This window comes from Adiantum capillus-veneris, chromosome 16 (assembly GCF_014529385.1).
Source record: "Adiantum capillus-veneris isolate H3 chromosome 16, ASM1452938v2, whole genome shotgun sequence".
Lineage (NCBI taxonomy): Eukaryota > Viridiplantae > Streptophyta > Polypodiopsida > Polypodiales > Pteridaceae > Adiantum > Adiantum capillus-veneris.
Window position 1 is genome coordinate 90,660,973 of NC_140946.1, and position 19,496 is coordinate 90,680,468.

At 44.6% G+C, this 19,496-nt stretch overlaps 1 protein-coding gene across 3 annotated transcripts in view; it reads left to right on the top strand.

Moving 5' to 3' along the window:
* USP (UDP-sugar pyrophosphorylase) overlaps nt 1-19,496 on the top strand; it is a 191,523-nt gene that overhangs the window by 102,837 nt on the left and 69,190 nt on the right. For all 3 annotated transcript variants that reach the window (XM_086485290.1, XM_086485288.1, XM_086485289.1), the window contains exons 9-10: nt 219-279; nt 17,177-17,294. In XM_086485290.1, the coding sequence (XP_086341416.1) occupies nt 219-279; nt 17,177-17,294 (179 nt within the window). The remainder of the gene's footprint in view (nt 1-218; nt 280-17,176; nt 17,295-19,496) is intronic.

The window sequence follows — 19,496 nt, forward strand, 5'->3', positions numbered from 1 at the left end:
TTCTTTGTTTGCAAAGTATCCAGATTCCACGCTTCTTATTTAGGTTTCTGTAGGTCAGAGAATTTGAGTATGGATTGGCCAAGTACAAGCAGAATTTTCAGTGTCCGAGTCCTTAATTTGTGGCCATGTTTAAAACTCTATAATCATGATTGTGAGCATTTGCATGAGATTTTTGGTCCCAGATTTAATGGAACCTTTTTGCCTGATACTTCTTACAGGGAAAAGAAGGGCATTGAATGGGTGCTTTTCTTTCAAGATACGAACGGACTTCTGTTCAAGGTCCTGTTTTTTTCAAAATGCATGCATAATAGCTCACCATATGTAGACATATACATACATTTTGATCTGTAATCATGGATGTAGCAAATATGAGTCTAATCATACCTGAAGCTTGCATCTCTCAGTTTGTATGTGCACATTGATCTTTTACATACCTGGTGTGTACACATGCTATCTCGATTATTTTTAACGTAGAGGAGGCTGTTTGCTTCAAAAGATTAATTTTTTACGTGGGAGCTAGAAGGGGGTACCAGCTGGAAACAATTCTAAAAAAACTCAATTGATGCGAGCACAGGCGGAGATGTCACGTGAGAAAGTGAAGGCGAAGGCAGCTGATGGGGGCCCGTTTACGTCCTTCAAGTGTCTAGCCACACACGTGTGGAAGGTGGCAGGTAGGCCGAGAGCACTCAGAGCAGACAAGCAAGTTGTCGAGAGGGCGGAGAGCAACGAGCGACGAGGGTGCCGTGGAGATGTGTAGAATTACCTTTTTATATTTATGTGGACGAGATGCAGTCAACGAACTGCATTGGGTGAAATGGTTAGTGCAGCGCCCTTAGTTCAAAGAACTTTACCGCAAGAGTTCGAACCCTCTCTACTCAGGGGAGTTTTTGGCTGGAACCCATACAAGGGCTGGTTGAGGCGTGGAGCATCTGCCAAGATTTGTTGCCAACTATAATAAAACAAGCTGAGATTTTGGTAGCGTATTGCAATTTTTTTCCCTTTGTTTCTTCCTTGTGCTTACTTGGATCAGGTTCAAGAATCTGCCGCTTGTAAAAGGTTGTATGCCTGAAAGTCAACAGCTTTCTCTTTTCCGTGTCTTAACGTAGATCTTTAGATGATCCGGTTGTTGTAACCAGTCTCAAGTTGTACAGCCAGTGGTGAAGACTATGCACCATAGTATTGCGTAGAAATCAAAACAACAGCTGCTGAAGAGGAGGACACATCAGGAGACGGCGGACCCTGAAGAATAGGGTCCCTGCCTGTCTGCCTTTGCCTTTTCTTTGCTTCCCTCCTAGGGCTCTCTGCCTCTGACCTTCCGGGTATCTATAGATACTTGTGTCTGCTTCTCCTAAACATCTGTCTGTGGTATCTTCTGTGGATGTTCCACCCTTGGTTTAAATCCAATTACCATGCATCCTGCTTTGCCGGAAACAAAACAATGTCCTAGGAACCCAATAAAGAAGACTCTTTAAAGAATTGTCTCCTCCATGTATCATAGGGAGAGATAAGCGAGGAGGGTTCCTCAGAAAGGAGGGGTGAAGAATGATTTGGACAGTTGGATGTATACGCCATCAGGCTATACGCAGAGGATATACTCGGGGATTTCAATGCTAGGAAAGCATGTCATAAGGCATCCTTCTTTGACACTGTCGAGGAGCTTGATGAGAGATGGGGCTCTTCAGGACCTTAGAGGATGCTGAGGAGTTTATAGAGTATGGAAGATACCTGATTGAGATGGGCACAGCAAATGGATTGGCCATTTGGAATGGCCTTTATAGATACTCCTCTTCAGGCAGCTTTACTTACTTCCCCTCGTAGACATGGTGCTAGCATTGTGGATTATGTTTTGGCTCCCACACATTTAGGACTTATCAATCTCGCTGAGACCTGTAGGAGTGGCTATAGATCATGCTCATATATCTTTTGCAGTAGATATTACTTACTCTATTGGTGACTTTCATCATACAGCACATCACCATCCGGGATACCATACAACAGAGCTTTATACTCTTCTAGCAAGGGAGAACGCCCATAGACCCTTGTAACGCCTTGTTAGAGCTATTGAAAGAAATTATATACACAGTGGCAGCCACAGCTTTTCCTCACTGTCAGCTTATTATGAGACCAGTCTGGGAGCATGCCTCATAATAGTTGGTATGATGATGAGTGCCAATAGACGAGAGCCCGGCTACAGAGAGAGGTGACTTTGGGACATCTCACATTGGTAGTCATGTATACTCTTTCAACGCCTTATACTGTGAAAGAAGAGAGTTTTCTTAGCTCAGCTTGAGAAAGATATCTATTAGATGCTCTTGAGGAAGGACTCTAGGGAGGCTTGGAAACTCTTTAGAGAGCACTACAGAGACATGGACACAATATGTATCCTCTTTTACACAGTAGCAGAGCATCTAGAGACATAGAGTGTACACCTAGATGCGTTAAATGCTTGTGTACATGATAGTGGGTTCTCCATCGCTCTTGGAAAAACCAAGCTGATGGTTTTCATTACTACAACAGAGTGGGTCAGGAGATCGATTAGCTCTTGAGTCATTGTGACAATTGGCTAGTGAAGATGACACTTCATGTTTGCTTGCACATATATCATCTTGCTTTGAGCTACCTTGGTTTAGTATGGACAAGTGGATCTTTTGCTAGTATTCTATGGATGCACCATCCCTCACCCTCAAAATTCAGATATTAGCAGGATTATTAGGCATGATCTCATTCAGCTGGGTACTAGGAGGACTTGGCTGTCTCTGTCATAGGCGTTGGGGACAAAGATGGCTTTTTAACGAGACCATCTTCACCACATGACAGATGATGGGCTTTTCTCAAGCTCCAAGCATATGGACACCCACCTATCTCATGGAATTAGAAGTGTTATTCGGAAAATTTCAATGAAGGTAAACGATCTTCTCATTTTAGAGAAGCCCAAAGGATAGAACACCTTGGAGGAAATGGAAACAAAATGCCATAGCTAAGAAATATGGGGAGTTGTCATAAAAGCCGGCTAAATCTACTCCAACGAAGGAGTCGTCCACTGACAACTTGGGGGTCACTCTTAGTGTATCTTGACGCTGGGAGAATTGCTAAGGCTAGACCTAGCCTTTGAAATGATTTGCATAAAAATTCTTGAGGGAAACTATACTCTTCCAGTGAAGAAGGTAGGAGACTATTGCAATGGTGAATAGGGAAACACCAATTTACCTATTGAGAGTATGCTAGTTAAATCCATGGCCATACTAAACAGCGGAATGGGTGTTGCCATCGCAATCGAAAAAGTTTGGGAATCTTGCAAAAAACTTGCCATTTGAAAAACAAGCATGTAATTGCAAGTTGCAGATGGACATGTGGAAAAACCGGTGGGATTGTCAAAGGGGGTTGTAGTCAATTATAGATGATTCTGGGAGCAAGTGAAAGGCTGGGCAGGTTTCGCAATCGAAAAAGTTTGGGAATCTTGCAAAAAACTTGCCATTTGAAAAACAAGCATGTAATTGCAACTTGCAGATGGACATGTGGAAAAACCGGTGGGATTGTCAAAGGGGGTTGTAGTCAATTATAGATGATTCTGGGAGCAAGAGAAAGGCTGGGCAGGTTTCCGCCTTATTACATGGAAGTCAAACCCTTGTTAAAAAAAAAAACTCAATGTCATCCTTGATATTTATAAATGACAAGTTTCGAATCTTTACGATGTTACTGGTATAATTCTATCTTTCTCACCTTTTTCACCCTCTGCATTCAGCTACGCGCCTCATCTCAACAATTGGAGAGAGAGACTGGTCGATACAAAGGTATACCCCAGAGGAGAGATTATGCCAGGTTTGCCAGAAAGAGCCAGAGACAAAGGAGCATTATATCTTGGCAATGCACAACATACTATGAGATCCACTTACTTTTTCATTGCTTATTCAAAGAGGGCTTTGGCCCCTTATCCCACATCATGATTAATATGATCAGAGGTGCCTATGTCTCTTCTTGCTGGAGATCCATAAACTTGGAGAGAGAGAGAGAGTGAAATGAACTAGATGGAGGATCTCCCAATGACATGGTGGACGCTCGTCGGACGACAAACTATCCGACCATAGCCACCATCTGGAAGCACCCCCTCGCTGGGGCCAGCGTCCGAGGATGTAAGAGAGCACCAGAAGACTCGACGTCCCATACCACCCGGCCTCATCTCCTCGAGGTGGCTTCGTGCACTCCTAACCTTACGGGCTAACTACTGCCACTCTGCTAGTGGGGGTCGATCCTTGCCAATGAGGCCTTGACCTGCTTTTATAAAAGTGATCGGCCACACTGACCAGGTTCACACTGCGTCCACCCGGACTGTGGACACCTACCCCGATGGTGTGATAGATTGGATCCCCTCTTCTACAATTGGGACACAACATAGTGAAACGAAATGGAGGAAGGATTTCGCGCTACACGGACCACCTATGGACACTCATCGGCAGACAAACACCCGACCATAGCCACCATATGGCATAACCCCTTGTTGGGGCGAGTGTCCGAGAAGGTAGGTGTGCACCTGGAAGACCTGGCGTCCCATACCACCCGGCCTCACCTCCTCAAGGTGACCTCACACACTTCTAGCGTTGCATGCTAACCACAGGCACTCTACCAGTAGGGGTAGAGTAACCAGTAATGTCCATAGTCTCCGCATCTGTAGCATAAAATGGGCCGATTGGATGGACGAAACGGTAGACGAGGTGGTCTCTACTCCCGCTGCATGGAGGTTGAAACCGGCCTGTTCAATCCAAAAAGGGCGGTAGACTTTACTTCAAACCTTGATTTAGCTTTCACCCATTATTAGTCGTCTATTTTACTTGTACTTTCAAGACACAACAAAGGGGAGAGGGATACAGGCTGCTAGATTGCACGTGTATGAGTAGACGGACACCAGATTGGCCCCTAACTTAGGCGCCCCTTTCGGTATTTCTTTATTGTTCAAAAGAGGGAATAAACGTTGTGGATCCCTACAAGCTGCCCCACACAAACTCGGCTGAATTTCCACTGTTCCAGCCCGATTTTGGCAGCATAACTGTACTAGAACCCTTCACAGTCAGTATTCCCACGCATTGGATGACTTTCCCGACGCATACGGGCACTTTGCAAAACCTGGCGAGAATCTGCAGCACGCTGAATTCTCTGTTTTCAGCCCTGAAAATGCGCCAGATCACCTGTACAGCGGTCCCCTTGCGTCCCCGAACCTCCTGGGGGTATTAGGGTCCGTTTAGGGCCAAAACCCTAAACCTGCAAAAATACACAGCAGGCTGTAATTTACTGTTTCGGGCTCCGTTTCGCGTGCCGGTCGCATCCGTAGCAAGTCCTCGAGCTCCCGCACCTGTAGGGCTACTTGCCCTTTGAATCGGACGAGATTTCTGGCATGAAACCTCTCTGAATTCACCTGTACCTGCGGGGGGATTAGCCGCTAGCTAATCCAGTACCTGTGCAAGAGGCTCTTGCCTCGGCAATCACGCATGAACCCACACAACTGTACATTGGTCAAATGAACACCCCCTAGAGGGGCATAACATACTGTCAAAGGGGAGAGAGAGGGCAGTGCGTAGCGTGCAGGGCATCACTCCTGGCACCGCACTGTGCATAAGAGGGAAAGCAAGCACTCCATAGCTCTTAACCTGTGACAAATCTGAAAATGAGCCTCTCCCAGCTTAAAATTCAGCGCCACTTCTTGTTGCATGAGGCAAGTGCACCAGAATGTGCCACTTGGCACATTTACAAGCATTTTCCCGTTTCGGGGTTGCCGTCTAAAAATATCCCAACCGGTTGCCCAGTTGACTTCACGGCAGAGTAAGAAAATGTTCCCCTTGTCATTCCGGAGGTAATGACGTCAATACATTTTCAGGTCCCAAAATAGCAGTTCCCTAAATTTTAGGAGATGCTGCCATTGTATCTTTCTAGGTCATCCGACCCTCTTTGTACACTGCGGCCACATCCAGAACTGAAATGTAGCCTCTGTAGCAAAGAATTCCACTTTGGCTAGTCAATGACCCCACTTGGCTAACCATAGTCCTTGTCCAACCTTAGTGCTCTCTTGCCCTCAGGCCTGGACTCCCTCTGGACAGTTCCACACTAGCTATGCAATGCAGGGCAGTTAGATTTCCCGAGGGGTGTTTCCAAAAAGTGAAAGTAAATAGATAATAAGAAAGAAATCAACAAAAAGGATAGATAGTAGTCACACGCTGGTGACATACCCCCCTCTTGAAATCTCAAACGTCCTCGTTTGCATCTATGTCGTACATGCTTACTGTCAACACTGATGTATTCAACACCTGTCGACACATACGATACATACATGCTCATTGTCAACCCTGGTGTATTCAACACCTCGTCGACTCATGTATTGCTTGCGTGTGAACCCTGTCCCAATGACATAGTGGTAGCTTCGCACTCTTCCATTGCTTTGAGTCACTAACTTTCCAATGACAAAATGGTAGCTGCACATTTTGCCACTGTCTTATAGTACACGTTGGATCCCGTAACACTTCGAGCATACCCAAACTGATAGTTTAAGAATGCAGTTACACATGTACTCTTCAATAGAAGTAATCACTGTATCCTTGACAAACTGACAAGAAATACTCACTTCTATAGCACTAACCAAACTTTTGGACATTCCATAAGAGCAATTTCCAAACTGACAATCTGTACAGCTCTAACATTCATGTAACAGGTATTTGATTTGAGCTCACTTTAAATACCATGTACATCATTTGTTTCAGAAGCCATTGTCACACTGACAATCCATGTAGCTTTGAAACTCAAGGGGTCAAGGTAGGTTGCAAATCGAAAGCTTCCAGGTAAAGTGATAACACAGTTGGTGACTCTGCAAGTTCACCTTCTTCCATCCACTTAGCATCCATTGGTGGATAGTTTCTGAACTTTACTAAGGAACGCCTAGCAACCTTGCCTTTCACTTTCCTTTCTTTGTGTGCCAAAATCTGTTCCGGGACCAAGATCTCGTCAAGTTCCTCGACTTCCGGCTGATCTTCAGCTGGCATATCTTCTGGCACATCACCCACATAGGGTCTGAGAAGACTCACATGAAATGCATTGCGAATCTTCCAACTGTCAGGCAATTTCAGCCTATATGCAACATCACTGATTATGTCGCATACTTGAAAAGGCCCATAGTAACGCATGCTGAGCTTTGGAAACAGTCTTTCCTTGCCCTTCATCTTCTTTAACCTTGCCTTTTCAAAGCGTAAAAGCACCCAATCACCAAGTGAATATACCACTTCACGACGGTGACGATCAGCTGCTTTCTTTTGCTCTTCCTGAGTCCTTTCTAAGGCCACTTTGACCTTCTTGTACATTTCATCCATGTCCTGAACATACTTATCTGCTTCAAATATCTTGTCCTTTGTATGCAGTATGGGAGGAACTTTCTTGCCACCTTCAACTATCTCAAAGGGTGCCTTGCCAGTTGATGAATGCACTGTATTATTGTATGCATACTCCACCAATGGCAAATACTGCTCCCACTTTCCTTTATGCTCTGACACATAACACTTCAGCAGATCTAGGACAGTAGAATTTGCCTCTTCTGACTGCCCATCTGTTTGAGGATGAAATGACGAAGAGAATTTGAGCGTGGTGCCCATATTCTCAAACAGGCCTCTCCAGAACAAACTTGTCATGCGTGGATCACGGTCGCTAACAATCGACTGTGGCATGCCATGATACTTGAAAATATTGCTCATAAACAAGCGTGCCATCTGATCTGGCTTATCTTCTTCCTGACAGGAATAAAATGAGCCTGTTTGCTGAATCTGCAAATAATGGTCCAAATACCATCGTTTCCTGTCTGCGTTCTTGGAAGATCAAAGATAAAATCCATAGCAATACTTTCCCATGGTTTATCTGGAATAGGTAGTGGTTGCAATAACCCTGGTGCCTTTTGCCTGTCAAACTTGACCTTTTGGCATATTAGGCATTCTCGCACAAAGGCATCCACATCCCTTCTCAATGTAGGCCAATAGAAGAATGTCTCAACCGCTTTAACTGTAGCATCGATACCACGATGCCCTGCATACGGTGGGACATGACTCTCTTCCATGACTTTGCGTCGCAATGGCTTTGTGACACACAATCTGCCATGCATCATCATGAACCCGTCTTTAAGAAGATAGTGTTCATGACGTTGTCCATCCATTAGTTGCTCGAAGACCCTTGCAAAATCTTCATCATTTGCATACTGTTCTCTCATATCATCAAGTTCATGATGATAAGGAATCGACACAGCTGAAATTTGTGGCTTCCTTGACAAGGCATCAGCCACAACGTTCTTCTTGTCTTCCACATGCACAATCTAAAAATGAAACATGGACAAGGTATTTGCCCATCGCATATGCTTCTCAGATAACTTTGTCTGTGTCAAGAAGTATCGCAAGGTCTGATGGTCCGTTTGGACAACAAAATCTGCACCTAGCAGGTAGTGTTTCCAACTTAAGAGCGCATGAATCACAGCCAGTAGCTCTTTCTCATAGACCTGCATGGTCATCTCTGGCCCTTGCAAAATTCTGCTCTCATAGGCTACTACCCTGCCATCTTGCATTAGCACAGCACCAATGCTACTACCGCAGGCGTCACACTGGACCACAAATGACTTCCTAAGATCTGGCAACACAATGACTGGATCTGAAGTCATCTTTTCCTTTAAGAGATTAAAAGCTGAAATCTCTTTCTGTGTCCATCTAAAGGTGACTGCCTTCTTTTGAAGAGCATGTAAAGGTGAAGCAATCTCAGCGAAATTTCGGATAAATCTTCTGTAATAGGAGCATAGTCCCAAAAAGCTTCGGACATCATGCACTGTCTTCAAATTTGGCCATGACTTGATCGCTTCAACTTTTGCAAGATCCATTTTGACACCATCTTTTGAGACAATGTGTCCCAGAAAGTGAATCTCTTCCAGAAAAAACTCACGTTTCTTTGCATTGATGAGCAACCTATGACTGCGTAGCTCTTTGAACACAATGGCCAAGTGATGCCTATGCTCCTCTTCATTCTTTGAGTAGACTATCATGTCATCAAAGAATGTACCAACAAACTGCTGGTGTGGACGGAAAATTCTGTCCATCATCCTATTGAACGTAGCAGGAGCATTTGTGAGACCAAAGGGCATCACTAAAAATTCGTAAAGGCCAAACGTCGTTCTAAAAGCAGTCTTGTGCACATCCTCTGATCTAATGCGGATCTGATGGTACCCACTCTTTAGATCTATCCTGCTAAACATAGGTGCTCCTTCTAATTTGTCCATAATATCATCAATTCTAGGTATAGGAAACCTATTCTTGATGGTATTCTTGTTCAGTGCACGGTAGTCGATGCACATACGCCATGAGCCATCCTTTTTCTGCACCAACAACACTGGAGAACAGAATGGAGATGAACTGGGCTGAATCAGCCCCTTTTCTAACAGCTCCTGTACTTGGCCCATTATCTCTTTCTGCTGAGCCGCACTAACCCTGTATGGAGGCTTATTTGGTGGGCTGCTGCCTGGCACCAAATCTATCGCATGGTCCTCGGGTCTCTCTGGCGGTAATTGAGACGGCAATGAATCGGAAAAACAGTCACTATACTGTTGTAAAAACATTGACCTTTCTTTATCTAGCACAGATAAATTTGATTCATCACAATCTGACACTTCACGTGCAAAAACCAAGTACGCAGAAAGATGCTTTTTCATTACAGAAGTAATAGCAGAAGCTGATACAGTAGGAATAGACTCCCCTTTAAGCTTTACATCCAGAATGTGAGTCTTTCCCCTGCTTTGTACAGTGATCTTTTTGTTGTAGGCATCCAGGATTCCCTGTACACGAAACAACCAAGGAATACCTAACAACACATCACATCCGTCCAGTGGCATGATGTAAAATTCTTCAGCATCTACATAGGACTGGATATGTAGACAACTTTCCAATGATGGGTGTCACGGCCTCTGTATGGCCAGGACATGCCAAACCTGCCTCTGCTGTATACCCCATCTCTTCAGGTCTGATTCCCAACTTTGAAGCCAATTCTGGGGAAATAAAGTTGGCTTTAGCACCTGGATCAAAGAAGATAAGCACTGTTTGATCCCTGACCTTTCCCCATGCTCTGCAAAGCTCACTTGCATCTGAATTTGGCTTATCACCCACCATATCTGGCACTAGACCAGCCATGGGCTTCTTTCCTTTCTTGTCTTCCTTGTCATCAGAATCAGCTGGCCTTTTCTTTGTAGGACAGTTGTAAGCAATGTGGCCAGGCTGCTCACATATAAAGCATTTGTTCTCTGTCCTCAGGACCTTCTTTTGCTCTTCTGACTTGCGAGGAAAACGTCTTTTCCATTTCTTTGCTGGTCCTTTTTCTGATTCAGCCGTAGCTTTGTCTTTCCCTCCTTTGGTTGACTCCTGAGTCCCTTTAGGAGCCTCATTGGGAACGTGCTTCTTGGCTGAATTTTTCTTGCCTGATCCTGCCTTGACGCCAGTGTTAAATTCACAATCTTCTCCCTTGAGCAAACCATTGCCAGTGTTTGCTACCTCGATGAGCTGCGTCAAAGTAGTGACTTTTGTCTTCGTGCAGTATTTTCTCAATCCTTTGGGTAGGCCACAATAGTATTTTTCAATCTGTTCTGTCAATGGCACAAACCTATAGGAAGTTACTGGAAGTAGAGCTTTCCAAAACTTCCGATTGTAATCATCCAGATTTCTGCAAGTGGCAGCATTTAGCTGGTGCCATTCTGTCATGACATCTGCTTCAAAGTCATCAGATAACCATGCTGCTGCAAAAATCTGCTTGAAGTAAATCCATGTGGACGGAGCTTGCCCTTGAAGCAATAAAGTTGTCCACCATTGTCCCGCATTCCCTGTCAAGAAAGTGGCTGCCTTGCGGACCTTTGAAGCCTCTGTAAAATTTCCCCCTGCATAGGCCTTGTCAAACTGCTGGAGGAATGAAAGAGCCTTCTTCCTGTCATCAAACCCTGTAAAGGTCGTGAATGTCACACCTTTGCCACCTTCTTTGTACGGAGTTGGCCTCTCCAGCGGCGTTAAATTGTCATATGGAAGTGATTGAAACATGGGAACACTATTAGGGTTCATCCGTGTTCCTTGGCCGCTATTAACTTGACTTGGAAATGCCATATTTGGCTGCTGATTTGTAATTCCAGCCATACCAAAATTTGCCTGTGGCATCCCAAATTGGCCCTGAGTGCTCTGAAACCGTGGTTGCATACCCATGACACTGTACATGGGGTTAGGCATCATCGTTTGAGCACCCCCGAACAGTGTTCCTGGCGTATAAAACTGATTTCCAGGTGCATGACCAGCCATGCTCTGGAATACGGATCCACCTCCAAAATAGCCAGGGTGTACTGAAGGTGGTGGGAAGACCTGTTGCATAGCCTGTAGGTTGCTTCCCTGCCCATTAGAACCAGCTATAGGCTGCTGAAAGGTGGCGGGCTGAACTCGTACAGCCTGAAAGACTGGCATCTCAGCCACCTGTTCTTGCACCTTAGGCATAGGTTGTGGAGACTGCATGTTCTCCGTCAAGTGGACAGGTGTTTCCATTGATTGTGCGGTATGAATCACCTGTGCTCGAGCCTTAACAGGCTTTTGAATATGATCCAGTGACCCAACTTGCTGAGACGGAACAGGATGTTGCAGAAAGGCTAAAAACCTCGGATTCTGCATTACTTGTGTGAACATAGCCACAGCAGTAGCCAACTGGGTCCTGAATATATCGTCATCTGTCTGTGGTGGTCTTGAGGACTCACCCACTTCACGTGTCTGTTGACCCTGTGAAGAGGAAACCAATTTCAGTCACATCATTTGGTCTGTCAGCCATAATTGCAATTCCGTGTGTCTGGTCTATGATCCCCTGTGTCTTCAAGCCCAAAACTGACCAAGGCTCACTTCTATGGGAAAAAGTGATTTAATCCCGTCGATGGAAACATGAAACCGGCCTGTTCAATCCAAAAAGGGCGGTAGACTTTACTTCAAACCTTGATTTAGCTTTCACCCATTATTAGTCGTCTATTTTACTTGTACTTTCAAGACACAACAAAGGGGAGAGGGATACAGGCTGCTAGATTGCACCTGTATGAGTAGACGGACACCAGATTGGCCCCTAACTTAGGCGCCCCTTTCGGTATTTCTTTATTGTTCAAAAGAGGGAATAAACGTTGTGGATCCCTACAAGCTGCCCCACACAAACTCGGCTGAATTTCCACTGTTCCAACCTGATTTCGGCAGCATAACTGTACTAGAACCCTTCACAGTCAGTATTCCCACGCATTGGATGACTTTCCCGACGCATACGGGCACTTTGCAAAACCTGGCGAGAATCTGCAGCACGCTGAATTCTCTGTTTTCAGCCCTGAAAATGCGCTAGATCACCTGTATAGCGGTCCCCTTGCGTCCCCGAACCTCCTGGGGGTATTAGGGTTTGTTTAGGGCCAAAACCCTAAACTTGCAAAAATACACAGCAGGCTGTAATTTACTGTTTCGGGCTCCGTTTCGCGTGCCGGTCGCATCCGTAGCAAGTCCTCGAGCTCCCGCACCTGTAGGGCTACTTGCCCTTTGAATCGGACGAGATTTCTGGCATGAAACCTCTCTGAATTCACCTGTACCTGCGGGGGGATTAGCCGCTAGCTAATCCAGTACCTGTGCAAGAGGCTCTTGCCTCGGCAATCGCGCATGAACCCACACAACTGTACATTGGTCAAATGAAGAGCCCACTAGAGGGGCATAACATATTGCCAAAGGGGAGAGAGAGGGCAGTGTGTAGCGTGCAGGGCATCACTCCTGGCACCGCACTGTGCATAAGAGGGAAAGCAAGCACTCCATAGCTCTTAACCTGTGACAAATCTGAAAATGAGCCTCTCCCAGCTTAAAATTCAGCGCCACTTCTTGTTGCATGAGGCAAGTGCACCAGAATGTGCCACTTGGCACATTTACAAGCATTTTCCTGTTTCGGGGTTGCCGTCTAAAAATATCCCAACCGGTTGCCCAGTTGACTTCACGGCAGAGTAAGAAAATGTTCCCCTTGTCATTCCGGAGGTAATGACGTCAATACATTTTCAGGTCCCAAAATAGCAGTTCCCTAAATTTTAGGAGATGCTGCCATTGTATCTTTCTAGGTCATCCGACCCTCTTTGTACACTGCGGCCACATCCAGAACTGAAATGTAGCCTCTGTAGCAAAGAATTCCACTTTGGCTAGTCAATGACCCCACTTGGCTAGCCATAGTCCTTGTCCAACCTTAGTGCTCTCTTGCCCTCAAGCCTGGACTCCCTCTGGACAGTTCCACACTAGCTATGCAATGCAGGGCAGTTAGATTTCCCGAGGGGTGTTTCCAAAAAGTGAAAGTAAATAGATAATAAGAAAGAAATCAACAAAAAGGATAGATAGTAGTCACACGTTGGTGACAGAGGTGGAGGGTGAAGTATAGAAGCTTTGAGGGGTTGAGGGAGCATGTGCATGAAAAAAGCTATGAGAGAGAAAAGTACTCTGCGTACCTTGCATTGGAGGGGTTGTCAGCAAAGGTGGCATGTGGTTTGGATGCCCATAGGGGGAAACCATGTTGGATGCAGTGGTGGCCCTTGTTGAAGAGTAGGACCAAGACTTTGTTGTATTTTTCGTAATCCCTTGAGGTAGTAGGAATCCTTGTCCTCATGTCCAGACTTTTCACAAAAGTGGCAGTAAACCCGAAGGGAGCATTCAAGTGGAGGGTGCCTTGGAGAGCGGCACGTGCTACACCAAACCATAGCCTTAGTCTCTTGATAAGACCTCAGCTCTTCTAGCTCGCGCTTGATCTGGTCCAAAGCCTCGTGATGTGGAGGCTTCTCCTGTCTAAGAGAGAAGGACCTTCCTCTTGAAGAGCTCACTGTAATTTTAGGGCTTCCAGTTCCTGCGTAATGGCCTAAGTTGTAAAGTGGTTCTCTGCAAACTGACTGTACCATTTGTTGGCTAAGCCATCCAAGGTGGATGGAAAGAGTACTAAGTAGGCGTCTTCTCTGTTGAGATCTCGACCCCTGCAGAGGGATACAAATCTTTGAGCATGGTCGTCGGCATCCTCTGTAGAGAGACCTTTGAAAGTCGGGAACTTGATGTTCACCTTAGCGAGAACGCTTGTGAGCTCCTCCATGGCTGGCTGTGCAGGAGCTTGTTGCACTTGAGCTTGCCGTAACACAGGGGATGAGAACTTTATTGATGGGGGTGACTGGGGAGGTGTAGAACTGGTTGAGGGGAAAGGTAGGGGTAATGGGGCTGGTGGACTTCTGCTTGGCACGAAGGGTTGACGCTTCCTGTGGCAGTACTTCAAAGGACTAAATAGTGGGCTTTGTCACTCTTTTGATTGCCTTGTATGTGTCATACAGGAACGAGAAGCCCACCCAAGCCTTGGGCACGAAGACCTATAACTTACTGGACACTGGCCCAAACGCCACTAGACCAAGGCAAGTGACTGGACCACTTGGCTAGACCTTGACGAGAGGACTAGACGAGGTCGAGAGACTACTTGACCAAGACGAGAGACTAGACCAGCAGGTCTAGACTAAGCGGGACAGGGTGAAACTAGATTGGACCAAGTTGAAGCAGCCCAAGCGAGTCGAAACCAACAGACCAGAGGTGAAACCCAATAGCTCCTCGACTCGACATCCCACGGAGTGAGATTTTAGTTGAGGTCCCAGTGGGCGTGCCAAAAATGAGAGCACCTGTAGTGAGGGAAAGGTGTCGTTCTCTCTAGAGTGGGTGCTCGTCAGTGCAGTATGCATGAAACCTCACTCCAATAGAAGAAACATCACACAAGAACATGACTCAAACATAGAAGTGGAATATGACTCAAGACACGACACAACTTAAAACACAACTGCAGACTCAACTCAATGGAACTCGACAAGCTCAAAGAACCATACAACTCTGGCTCGCAGCACACACAGCCCCAAGCTCAGGACTCAAGGTACAATGGGGGTGTTAAGGCTTCAATGTGCAGGGAGAGTGCCAATGACGTGCAAAACTCTCAACCCAGGACTCGAGACTAGACGCTAAACCATACCAAGTGGATGGTGCTGATCCCCCCGACTAGAACCAACCACACAAATGTCTCTCCTAGAGGGCCACCAATGGCTGGCAGATATCCCAATCCAGCTAAGCCTATCTCCAAGCTAAGGTGGTGGTGATCTGGCTACGGTGTCCATTGGACCACCATCCGTATCACTTGCCATGTGTCATTGCCCAGGCGAGAGTCCGTCCAGTGTGAACTCTAGCCCAACTACAACTAACTGCTTGTCCTGTGCTAGTGACAATGTAGCCCTGCTACAGGGGGTGGGGCGGGATGGGGGTGAGTAGAGGCGAAGGGGTTGAGTATGTAGTTGTAAACAATGCATCTAGAGTGCTTGCCAAGTGGAAAAATGAGGTTTAGCATGTAATTTGACTCCAAGGTGAATTTTCCACAATTCTAGGGGGACTCATTTGGGCTTTTTATGAGCAAAAAAGGGCATTTTTGGGCTAAAAATGGCAAAAAGTTGTTAAGAAATGACCCAAAAATGGTAAATAGTGACTCAAAATGCCGTGACTATGAGAGCTAGAGGAACAATTTTAAAGAGGAATAGTAGCACTTTGAGCTTCTCTTTGGGATACAAAGGCTCCTTCCATGGCGTGCTAGTGCAGTCCTGCACTGTTCCAATCCCATGTTGGAGTGTGTGAGGGTTTCAATTAGGGTTCTTCTCTATAAAAAGGTGTGTAAGCTTGTCGATGGCAGTCCTTGAGCTTCCATTAAATGGCCTCAACGAAGTATTGAAGGCGGAAGAAAGTGTTTTAGAAAGTGCAAACAGGCATTGTACCTGTGCAATTGGGAGTGAGGCTACATCAAATCATCACACACACAAGAGTTTTGAGCTGATCTTGGTTCTTTTTTAGAGTAAAGCTTTAATGGCTGGAGATCTGTTCATTTTTAATGTGTCTTTTGCTGCAAATCTTCAGCGACTTGCTTGATTTTGCTACAAACTCTCACAATCAGAGGCCCGACGCTTTCCTAGCTTCACTGCGCACTTCTTGACAATGTAGTGGGTCAATAGATTAGCATCTATTTTTATATATGGAGCGGAGATAGTGGAGTAGCTAAAATCTTATGCATATCTTGGTGTTGAATTTAGTGGACTTACTTTCTCTATGAGAGGTGCTGATGCCCGCTTTTTGTGGGTCAAAGTTAGCGTGGAGGAGGGTAGAGTTATATAGTTTTCTAGCAACGGACAACCCCCATAGACCCTTGTCAAATCTCATCTTTTCCCTGCTCTTACCTTGATCTTGCTCGGTGTTTGAATTGTTTATTTTATATAATATCATTTCCATGTTTAGTTTCTATTACTAAGGCAACCATTTAATTCCCATTGGCTTTTCAACTTTGGAATTCGGCTAAGGTATAAAAAAGTTGACACACAAAATCGTACACAACTGACAATAGATTTGGAAAGGTGTGCAAGGGTATCAACATAAGCTTAATCCAATTCGAGATTGGCTGATTTAGCTTAGTGACCCACTATCTTACTCAGCAAGTCCTAGCCTTTATCGTATGACTGAGTTTGCCCATCACCTCTAGAGTGTGGTAGAAACTGAGGTCGTTGGTTTCAAAAAGTACATTCTAATCATGAATTAACTTGATACAAGCCTACACCTTTTGAAGTGATACAAATGCTTGCTGTGATGGTCTTTAGAGTGGAGGACTTGTTTTAAAGTTTCAGTCAAGTAAATGTCTTTCATGTATTTTGCGTAATCTCTCTGGAAACATTTTTGAGTAAATGTTGTTTTGTTTTTGTGTATTTGTTGTTTAGAAACCAATAATTTACTTCTTCTATATCCGCCCGTTGTCTTCCGTGTCTTCATTTTTTGTTATGTGGACATGTTCAGTCTCTCTTATGAAGTTCAGCCTTTTTACATATAATAGTTTATTCAATTATTTTCTCGTCGCTTTGCTTTTAAGTCTTTACATTATGTATGAGATATAAACATGTAGACACAAAATACTTGACAATACATGTGAGTGCGGGATCAGCATAAGCTGAACCCAACTCTAGATCTGCTGCTTCAACATATCACTGTTCAATTATAACCCTTGTTTGTTATCAGAACCAATGGCTTATTCTTACTGTTCTCAGCAGATATGTCTTTGTTTCTTTCAGGCCATACCTGCTGCACTTGGTGTAAGTGCACAAAAGAATCTAGACGTGAACTCTCTGGCTGTTCCCAGGAAAGCAAAGGAAGCTATTGGAGGCATTTGCCGGCTCACACATGAGAACGGTAAATATATTATTTTCTTTTATATTCATAAATTGTAATTTTTTTGTTTTGAAGAGATACCTTTTCTTCATGCATATTTGCAACAGGAAATAGGGTAGCAAATACATTGCTTTGTCACGATTGGTCTGGGAAGTTGATTCTGTTTATAGTACTATGAATGTCTAAAACTTGTAGCACATTCAAACAGCAAATACAACTAGCTGATACATTGTAATTGGTCGAAACCAGATTCCTTTCTTGCAACACACCACAACAGAAGCTGTAAAAAGATCATTTACCAAGAATTATATGCAGAAGTTAATCTTTGCTTTCAGCTTGGCGCAATTTTGTTGCATGCATCTACACTTTTGTGCATGTTGTCAGTGGAAGGTGTTGGCACACTGGTCTTTAGCAGCATTTTCTGTCCCGTTTGATGGCTAAGCCTCTGATGGCTCTCCCACTTCCTTTGTTCTGAAGTGTGTCTTAGAGTACTAAAAGCTGCATCCAGGATGTGTCAGTTACCTTCATTAATGTTTTCCATCAACACTGATATACCAAAGATTTTTTGTTTTAGGATATACAAAGTCAAAAAAAGTATAGAAAGGGTTAGAGAGTTTGCGTGAAGGCAGGCCGCTGGTAGCCACCATAGTGAGGCATCCATAGTAACTGATTTCAAAGCAATTTTTATAGGGGTTTATCCCATTTTTTTTTACATCACGATGAATATCGTGACCAGGAGGACTGGAAACAGGAACTTGGGTGGCCTAAGGAAGGGGATTAGGACAGGCCTGAAAAGGACATTCAAGAAATGCTTATTTTTTTAAAGTTGGTCAGGGTTTCTTTGTAGCTAATTGTGCTGATATTCCGAGTCAGTTGAGCATAAGGAACAACGTAGTGATGCGTGCCCTCTTTGGACAGTTGAAACATTGACTCATGTCACAAAAGTGATGACATGATACCTAAATCCGGCCAAAGTCAGTAAAAAAAGAGAGATTGCAATGAATGATGACGTGGCAGTCCAATTACTGATGACGTGGCTGCCCGTACATAGCGCTGCAAATTGCGGGCCACGTGGCAGTTTCTTCGGTGGCTATTTTTGAGAGCTTTTCGGAGCTACTATTTTTGGGAGCTTTTGTTGCACCTAGCTATTGGGCCTCATTGCTTTTCTCCCGAGCCTTTAAATATGTGCCTTGGGTGTAGCTTCTGCAAATTCAGTGTGGGCACACAAAACAGAGCACTCCTCAGTAGTTGTACTCTGTTCTTATCAATTTAAAAAGAAGTACCGAAAGGGCACCAAACTCTGGGGCCAGTGCATTTGAAAGCAAATTTCCACCGCTGCGTGTCTCCACTACTTTGAGTTTTAAAGTGCAAGTGTTAAAGTTTCTGTCCTCTTCATGTGTTGCTAAGAATTTACCATCTTGTCAATGTCAAGTCAGTTATAGTGGTGAGCTTTAGTCAATTCTTCTTATGGAGGTCCAGTCCGATTTTTGCAGCACACTCTATGGACATTGACAGAGATGCAGGTTAGGAACAGGAACACATCCCAGCTATATTTCTGCGGGAGGAAGATTCCAATGAGAATGACGAATCCAATAACAATAATTCATCTTAGAAAGAGTATGATGAACTACCTGACAAGTCTTTCAAAGAGAATGAGAAGTCTAGAAATGTTCACTGACAATTGCAAGTGTGCACTTGTACGAAGAGATTGATAAAGTTTGCATGACATCGGGCCTATGCAGTGTATTTGAAGAACCAACCGATTCCAGAATTTTATGATATATGGAAGAAGGCCGAAACAGAGGACATTGAACGCCCAATGGAACAGATAATCATTAAGTTAATGAAGCATCAGAAACACTCGAGAAAGGGACGAAAATTTGAGTGTATTCTCGGTCATTTGTGCTGACAGTCTATGTTTGAAGAACTTGCAGAGAAGCGATCTAGGAAGCAACACCGCCAACATGTTCACTTCTAACACTACTCTTTTGATATTTCCGCTTCGTCGACTCCCATCGATCTTGCTCGCTTGAAGAGGGAGAAAAAGAAAAAGGGCTAGATTCAGATACCGACGTTAAGACATTGACACTACCTATTCTAATGACTCTAATTTCTACACTTTTGGTAATGTCTTTGACAAGAAGAGGAATCACATGACTTGGGAATCTAAGTATGACAATTTTGAACGGAGAAGGGGGAAGAAGGAATTCGAAGATGGGGTTA